The sequence below is a fragment of the Littorina saxatilis genome, linkage group LG15 (assembly GCF_037325665.1).
Source record: "Littorina saxatilis isolate snail1 linkage group LG15, US_GU_Lsax_2.0, whole genome shotgun sequence".
In the NCBI taxonomy this organism is placed as follows: domain Eukaryota; kingdom Metazoa; phylum Mollusca; class Gastropoda; order Littorinimorpha; family Littorinidae; genus Littorina; species Littorina saxatilis.
In genome coordinates, this window is record NC_090259.1 from 32,523,585 (window position 1) to 32,532,547 (window position 8,963).

Here is an 8,963-nt window from a genome sequence, read left to right on the forward strand (position 1 = left end):
CTCTCTCTCTCTCTTTAATGAAATCGACACTAACAGCTATATAGAAAACGTTTTATTACAATTCACAACGTAGACACGGTTATACTGCAGCACCGGCATATTGCTCTGATCAGCCAATGCGTATTGTAGGTGAAAAGATAGTCCAAGTTTGCCTATGTGAACAGCTCAGATCATGGGTCAACAAAGTGTTACACAGATGGTCAAAATTAAAGTACAAGATATTGCACTGGAAGTGGTACTACACTGTTGCTTAGTGTCTGTATGAAGCTACAAGGTGAAAATAGAAAAAGAAAAACACGATTCTTGACTTTGATGGCCTTTTTCTGCTCGTAAACACACATTCTTCTACTCATCACAGCATGCCCCATTATTGAGTTTAAAACACCAATTAAATTTGTTTTGAATAAAACTCACAATTTTACAATAAGAATTTAGAGACCTGAATCAATTAGGTATATCATACTTAGTTTGACCTTTGCAAAACAAAGTAATTACACATTTAATTGAATCAGTCAGACAGACAGAGACATAGAGAGACAGACAGAGGGCAAACACAAATCTGAGAAAGAAACCCCTTTAAAAATGTTACCATGTTTGAAATGAAACATCGCAAGGTGAAGCCATAATTCATCACTTTTCAGTATGACGTCATGAGCGTGTTCCACACTTGAAATGACGTGTTTTTGGAGCTTGGAAGTATAATTTCCATTCAACGATCCGAGTTTGTTAATTTTGAGCATATTTTCAACGTCAAACACCATGAAACTATATATATTTGGAATCAGAAAATGATAAGGAATAGATAGAAGTTGTTTTTAAGTGTCTTTTTTCATAAATAAAGATAGTGGTTATTTATCGGTTTTCTTCATTTTTAAGCATAATTATCAATACAAAACAACAAAACTATATAGTTTTAGATACAGGACGCAATAGGGAATACACCAATATAAATTTTCTGTTTCAAATATTAGTTTTTAAAAATGTGAAAAAATGACATATTTCGAACAAACATTTCAATAACAAAACTTTAAGTGACCAAGCTGAAATGCAATCCCATAATCCGGCCTAGATCTGAGATTGTGTGATAAGAAATTCGATCAAATTGATGAAAAACTGTAACTGTGAAAGTGCTGCCTCGACCTTTTGGCAAACGGTAAAATATGACGTCATCAAACTGTCCTATCAATAAACAGAAAAACCTTCTATGAGAAAATCCAGTCAAAAATATCCATATCAAATTTCATAAAGATCCACTCAGTAGTTTTTGAGATACGATCTGCAGTGTGAAAAAAAACAATCTCACGCCCATAACGCAAACTTATTTGGTCGTGTTCTGCCGATACTATAATGTTTTTCTTTCCTAAAACACACTATAATAGTAGCCCTTCCCAATGTCTATGCTAAAACTGACTTGTCTGTGTTGTCAATGATTTTGCTACAGTGTGAGAACAAAAAGTCTAAAGAATCTCACGCCCATAACGCTGTGACACGAAAACTCATTTGGTCGTGTTCTGCCGATACTATAATGTTTTTCTTTCTTAAAACACACTATAATAGTAGCCCTTCCCAAATGCAATGCTAAAAATGACTGGTCTGTGTTGTCAATGATTTTCTGCGAGAATACGATCTATCTGTTTGTCGCAAAGACCGTGTGACACGAAAGTTATGAGCGGAAGACAAATCTGCGGAGTGCAATTACGTTTCAGATGATAGTTGGTTACAACAGTGAATCACTCAGACACGCAAAGGAACACTATAACTTTATTTTTCAGGCCATATTTGCTTTCCTGTGTCATGTATGAAAGCACTGGCCTTGGTTGAAGAAAGTGACCTGTCGCTGTGCAACAAATTTGTCGCCATTTTCCGCCGTGTTTTGTAAATAAAACGTGTTTACTACCCACACATACAAAACGATGCTGTTGGTTCTTTTTATTTTCTTATTGTTTGATTCATGCTTAGCAGTTTAGTATGCTTTGTTTTCTTCTCAATTCAATGGATGGCTATAAAATAAGCATTTAAATGTGAAGGTGTTAGAATTACCCATGATCTGAGCTGTTCACCTTTGGTAACATGTGTGTGTGTGTGTGTGTGTGTGTGTGTGTGTGTGTGTGTGTGTATGTGTGCGTGCGTGTGTGTGTGTGTGTGTGTGTGTGTGTGTGTGTATGTGTGTGTGTGTGTGTGGGTGTGAGAGCTCATGTGGATTTAATCAATCAATTACTTGCGTCTGTTTCACAATCAATCGCTGATCCCCTAGTTGACTACAATATTCTCAAAGGCATACATAAGTTTCGAAGTTCTATTTTGGTAAAAATACTAGTACGGTCTGGCTCATGCAATTTGCTTGAAAGCGTTACAGTTAGGGGCCTTTGAATGAAATGCATTTCGTTTCGTAAATAGAATAAAGGAGAGACAGCGTGAGTGCCCGACAGTCGTAGGTTTTGAATCGGTATTTCCTCCTGTTTCAAAGAACATTTCTCAAGCTAAAGTTAACAACATTTTTTTTCTTCTCGAAAATACCCCTTGATGATGTCTCTGTCGTGGGGAAGTTGTTTGTTCTTACCGTAAACATTCCGTGGACAAAAATATTGTATACTTGAATTGTATGAATGTACTTGTCTGCATAATTGTGAGTTCTCTCAGACGTTATGTTCAAACGCAAACGATTCCTTATGCAGTTAAAACATGCCTGCGTTGTTGAAGTAAGAAGGAACAAGCACAATATACATTCAGATATTTTGAAAACAAGTCGCATGCAAATATATTTGACAGCTCCTTCAAAACTGTCATCACGCAATATGTCACGCCTTAATGACATGACATGAACTCCATGAAACTGAAGTTCAAAAAGCAATTCGTGATGAAAGAAATATTTGCCAATAAAAGCCTGTATCGAAAGGGTCGTTTTCCCCTGAAATCAGCTGTTTTAGTGTGTGGAGCTTGAACGCACACAAGCGAGCTGTTTTACAGAGAGCAGACAACGCAGGTCACCACTTTATCAGCGACATAAGGCGGACAGGGAAGAGCGCTACAAGTGGACCCTGTATAATAAAAATCGTCCGCGCCTTGACTATTGGCAGACCCTGGCCTGTTTTCGATATGGGCATCGAGACAAACATACTCTGTCGCTGCTGTCATGCTGACTTCATGACCCGCCAGGTGCCCGGTATACTGCAGTGTCCAGCCCGAGGGACAGGTGAGGGTGGCGGGCACCATGATGGTGGTGGAATGAGGGGCACGGCAGAGGGCACAAGGCACGTCCCAGTTCTTGTGCCCGGGAATGCCGTCGTATTCAGCACCGTAGAGAAGATCTCTGCTTCCTGGCAGAGTGACGTTGTCAAACTGGGGCTGCATGGTCAGGCATAGCCGGTTGGCGCCTGACCCGGTGTAACCGGTACTCCCTCCTCCGGCCACTCCTGAAGAAATGCAGGTGTTTTAATATTGACATCTCTCTCTCTCTCTCTCTCTCTCTCTCTCTCTCTCTCTCTCTCTCTCTCTCTCTCTCTCTCTCTCTCTCTCTTTCTCTCTCTCTCTCAATCTCTCTCTCTACGCATGCGTTACACACAGTAACTCAGTCATTCCTTTCAAACTGACACTACCTATTACCAACATGTGAAAAGTTATAATGTCGTGGTCGACACTTCTTTAAAACCGTTATTAAATAGCCTGATGATGATGATGATGATGATGATGATGATGATGATGATGATGATGATGATGATGATGATGATGATGATGATGATGAAGATGACAGTGTGTAGGACTATACTCACCGCTGTACACCAAGACAGCGTTGTCCGGACATTTGGTACGGCCCCACCTCACGAAGGTCGATCCTGAAAATCAAGGTCATTTGGTTAAGTACCCGGTCTTTGACATAACGTCATCCCTATCTCACCCACCCATCCGCCGCCATCTTCGCCCTTCTTCAAGCAGTCCCATTGTTGACACTGTAGATACAATACAGATGTGCACAACGTAGCAGTCGTTGACATTTACCAAGAAGTGTGAGACACATTCGTGTAATCACATTTGGTCTTCTGCATGTTAGCTTTTTATACATTTCATCCAACGTTGATCATAACGAAGAAGGATGGAACATTTGATAAATGAGTGGTTGTTCAATACAAATAAATTCACGAAACCATTTTTGTTGAACTGATAATTAGGATCTTTCGCGAACGGCCAACTAACATAAGAATACAGCTACACAAATCGCACCTAAACTTACAGGCCCGATGTCACGATGCAGACATAGCCCTGTTCAAGCTGACCCACTACCGTGGTAAAAGTATTACCTGTAGAATTGACGGTGTAAGGCAGCTGACTGAGCTGTGTCCCTCCCTGTCCAGTGTGTGTGGCCGTGTCCTGCAGGCTGACCGGTCTCGCTGTGGCCGTGTCCACCTGGGTCTGCAACGACTCCAGCTGAGCACTGACCTTGTCGTTGGAGCTCTGGAAATTGTCTTCTAGGGCCGACATTTTGTCTGTGACACCTGACATTCTCTGGAACTGTTGCGTTAGCGATGTCACTTTCTCCGTCAGCTGTTCCATGACGGCCTGGTTCCTGTGAGAGAGAAAGACACGTCTAGATGTCGCGAGATCGCAACGGGTATGACAATGTGTTTTTATACATAGGTGTGCACACGAGTTATATTGACTGAGCATGTTTTAGAATTTGAGCACAAAGGTTAACGGATAAGTAAGCTTCCGCGTAGCAGCAAGGACATTAGCGAGTCAATTGCTGAATTATGCACATCGAGGCATGTTTACCAAATATGGCTATGTGGCTGAGAACAGCACAGATGTTTGCACCAAAAAGCATCCTCTCTGCAACAAGACTGATGATACAAGATACAAGATACAAGATACAAGATACAAGATACAAGATATTTATTCACCAATTTTGCAAAAGGATTTCATCTTGGCACGGCACGGTAAAAATAAAATAAAAACCAACCAGACACATATGCAGACACACATCACCATGCATGCATACATACGTACATTACACTGTCATGCACACACAGACACAACTCACACACACACACACACACACACACACACACAATTATTTACATACTCACACATAACCAGCCACATATCTACATCACAAATTCACATCGTCGCCTTGTAAAGGTAAAAACCATATCAGTTTAAAAGGGGTGATGATGATGATTTGAAGACAGGGATTCTGAGACAAGCAAGCGTCCTTTGTGGAAGGACAATGTTCATGTTTGAGTTGTGTGCTGTGCACAGCGACTGTTGCTAAAGATCACTCGTAGTTGAGATTCACACAAATATCATGCACTTGAAATGATATCGTGAACGGAAATGCCTCCCAATAGGCGTTCACACAGCAATGTGTATTCAAAAAAGCAAACCTTGGAAGTTGTTAAGCATATCACTCAACCTATATGATTTTTTTACTGACCTTTTCGCCGTTTCAGTCATGGATTTTTGAAAATCTTCGATAGCTTCTTGTTGCTCTTGCAGCTGTTTCTTCGTCTGAGTTGCTTCCCTTGCAATCTGTTCTCGCATCCAGTTATCGCCCTCCTTCAGTTCTTCTTTCACTCTCTCCACGTCTTCCACAAGTCGCTTCTTCAGTCTGCTGACTTCTTCGTTCAACAACCCCTTCACTCTGGCAGTGTCTTCCACGAGCTGTTCCTTCAGACGTGCATTTCCCTCTGCCAGCAGCTCTTTGACGGTGGAGTCTCCTTCTTTGAGCTGTTCTTTCAACTGAGCGTCGCCCTCTCTTAGTTGGTTGATCAGCCAGCTAGCGTGTTCGGCGCTGGAGAATTCCCCTTTTTCTTGCGATGAGGAGACATGGTTAATAGCAAATACCACCAGGCACAAGACATCTAAACAGAGAAGATTCATTCTTTTCATGCTGCTGTGGTATCGTCTTTGAAATGACTAGACAATCCGTACGCCGAGCAGCCTTGAAACGTATGAGAGCTCAAGTCGGTGCAGTGCCAATGACCTTCGTTAACGAGTTGCGTGAATGTGCACTAATCTGCAATTTATATTGTCGTGTTGGCCTCATTTGACATTTGACCCTGCGATTTCAATAACTGAAGGGAAATGTTGACACAATTCAAAAATAGCTGTGATATTTAATTGGTTAACATTCATCCAATCAGAAAAGAGGGCTGAGAGGGCCAAGAACCATCTGCAGTCACAACAGGAAACAGGAAACTGTGCTGCGTATCTCGAGCTTTGCAGACACTGCAATAGGTTTCATTAGGGTCCATCGAGCGACCCATATGTTCGCGCATTACAGATATGACACCGTTAATGCAGCTGTTGTGATTTCGGAGTGGTGGGTCCAGCGACTGGACTAACAAACAAACAAATAAACGAACGAATACATAAAGAAAACAAACAACAACAAACACACATAAAAACCGGCATGACACATCGGATCGGGGGGTACACAAAACCAATGATGTATTAAATGTTTCTTTTGTGTTCGTGCCTAAATAGAAGATGGCCTTTGGGTGTTTTTTTTGTTTTTTTTTTAATACACGCGAAACTGTAAGATAGGTAACTAATATCAGTGGTTAAGAATGTTAAATGCTCAAAACAGTCGGAGGACGGAGATGACTGAAGTTGGCAGCACAGCGACTTTAACAACTAATTCAGGCCAAGGACAACGGTTTTCGGGAACATTCCGGTAATCAGATGATTTGGTGTTTAGAATGACCCTCTTGGGCCAAACCTGATAGGGCAAGCGTTCTCAACTAGGTTATTTCCGACAGAAGTGCAGAGCCAGCACCACGTTACAATAGCATGTCCTTTGATTAACAACACTTGTGGTGAAGTTTGAAGCTTGAATCGCAATGTATGTGTGTGTGTGTGTGTGTGTGTGTGTGTGTGTGTGTGTGTGTGTGTGTGGGATTATGGATTGACGCCACACGAAGGAAGGGAGATAAACGCAAACCACTGGAGAAGATAAGGAAGAGTTACTGGGAATGGATCTGGGAAGATGAACAGAAAAACCAAAATCGGTTCAGCGCTGCGCGCTGAGAGCACGTGTTGAAAATTCTCATCGACCAGGTTGTGTCCGGGGTCTACCTGAATATGCCCGTCAAATTTGAAGCAGATCCATCGAGAACTTTGGCCGTGCATCGCGAACACACACACACACACACACACACACACACACACACACACACACACACACACACACACACACACACACACACACACACACACACACACACAGACAGACACAAGTCGTATATATATACTAGATGAATACCCGCTTCGCCGGGTAACCGGCTTCGCCGGGAAGAAGTAGAGGCGAATACCCGGCTTCGCAGGGTGAGTGGCGCACCGTACGCCGGCTTCGCCGGGTACCCGGCTTCGCCGGGAAGAAGTAGAGGAATACCCGGCTTCGCCGGGATGAAAGCGTTGTGGACAGTGACCTTCTAAAAATAGTAACGGGAATATGGATGAAAGCGTTGTGGACAGTGACCTAAAAATAGTAACGGGAATATGGATTGAAGCCACACGAAGGAAGGGAGATAAACGCGCAAAACACTGGAGAAGATAAGGAAAAGTTACTGGGAATGGATGTAGTGGATCTACAGAAAAACCAAAATCGGTTCAGCGCTGCGCGCTGAGAGCACGTGTTGAAAATTCTCATCGACCAGGTTGTGTCCGGGGTCTACCTGAATATGCCCACCAAATTTGAAGCAGATCCATCGAGAACTTTGGCCGTGCATCGCGAACACACACACACACACACACACACACACACACACACACACACACACACACACACACAGACAGACAGACACAAGTCGTATATATATAATTATGGATAGATAGATGTGTGTGTGTGTGTGTGTGTGTGTGTGTGTGTGTGTGTGTGTGTGTGTGTGTGTGTGTGTGTGTGTGTGTGTGTGTGTGTGTGTGTGTGTGATTGTGTATCTGTGTGCCTGTGTCTGTGTCTGTGTTATTGTGTATCTGTGTATCTGTGTATCTGTGTGTCTGTTTTGTAAATTGCACATTGTATCCATGTATATATGTCTTCGTCGTACTGTATGGGCTTATTGCTGTTGAACTGTGTTCACCCGTTTTCCTTCTCTTTGCGTTTTTTTCTCTCGTTTGTATGTGTTAGTGTGTGTGCATGCGTGCGTGAGCGCGTCCGTGCGTGCGTGCGTCTGTGTGAGTGTGCGTGCGTGCGTGCGTGCGTTCGTGTGCGTGCGTGCGTGCGTGCGTGCGTACGTGAGTGTGCGTGCGTGCGTGCAGACGCGTGTGTGTGTTTGTGTGTGTGTGTGTGTGTGTGTGTGTGCTAGTGAGTGAAGAAATCTAAGCATTACACACAAATAATGACTGTATCAGGCGAAGATCAGTGTGACCAAATGTGAGCACATAGTGCTGATCAGTTGCTATAACTTCTTTTTTTCTGGTATTTTCATATTGAAGCTGAACATATATCAGTTTATCGGTTCATGCAGTCCCTCCTGTTTCCGACCTTTTCCACTTCGGGTCGATCTTGGCTCTCCTTGAAAAACAACAGAATCACCTTTCCTAACCAATAGCAATCACTCATTGTTATCAGTTTTTTAACTTTTCGTCCTCATATTGTCATATCATAGATAGTGCTGTTGAATTATGTTTGGTTGTTATCAACAGTTTGTTGCATTTGTTCTTGTGAAGTTACTCTGTGTGTGGCGAGGTGAGTGGGCCTGAAGGGCTGAAGATATCCCACAGCCAAGCGACGATATCAAAGGTTATCAACCAGGAAGTGTTTTGAAAACACCAGAATATGTTTCGATGCATACACGTCAACCTCTACGATATACAACACACTGGGATATATTGCTCTGTAGTGAACTAATGCAAAACTATGGTTCATTTTATAATCAAACCATCAATCAATCGTGCAAGCAAACAATAATACAATCAGTAAATCAACCAATCAATCAATCAAATGAGTAATCAATCACGCAGTCAAG

At 42.4% G+C, this 8,963-nt stretch overlaps 1 protein-coding gene across 1 annotated transcript; it reads right to left on the minus strand.

Annotated features, from left to right (window-relative positions):
- Positions 1-37: 37 nt before the first annotated feature.
- On the minus strand, positions 38-6,000 carry LOC138949100 (uncharacterized). Its single transcript, XM_070320849.1, has 5 exons — positions 5,429-6,000; positions 4,296-4,561; positions 3,771-3,833; positions 2,061-3,413; positions 38-152 (listed from the first exon to the last, which is right to left on the minus strand). Exons 1-4 carry the CDS (start codon positions 5,881-5,883, stop codon positions 2,962-2,964), a joined length of 1,236 nt encoding a protein of 411 aa, XP_070176950.1. The 5' UTR covers positions 5,884-6,000; the 3' UTR covers positions 38-152; positions 2,061-2,961.
- Positions 6,001-8,963: the final 2,963 nt, after the last annotated feature.

What these genes read in the sequence shown, in the direction of transcription:
- LOC138949100 (XM_070320849.1), bottom strand. Translation starts at nt 5,883, where the DNA reads ATGAAAAGAATGAATCTTCTCTGTTTAGATGTCTTGTGCCTGGTGGTA. An exon ending in ATGACTGAAACGGCGAAAAG is followed by an intron (nt 4,562 to 5,428) that starts GTCAGTAAAAAA and finishes TCTCTCTCACAG; the next exon opens with GAACCAGGCCGTCATGGAAC. An exon ending in CGCTGTCTTGGTGTACAGCG is followed by an intron (nt 3,414 to 3,770) that starts GTGAGTATAGTC and finishes GCATTTCTTCAG; the next exon opens with GAGTGGCCGGAGGAGGGAGT.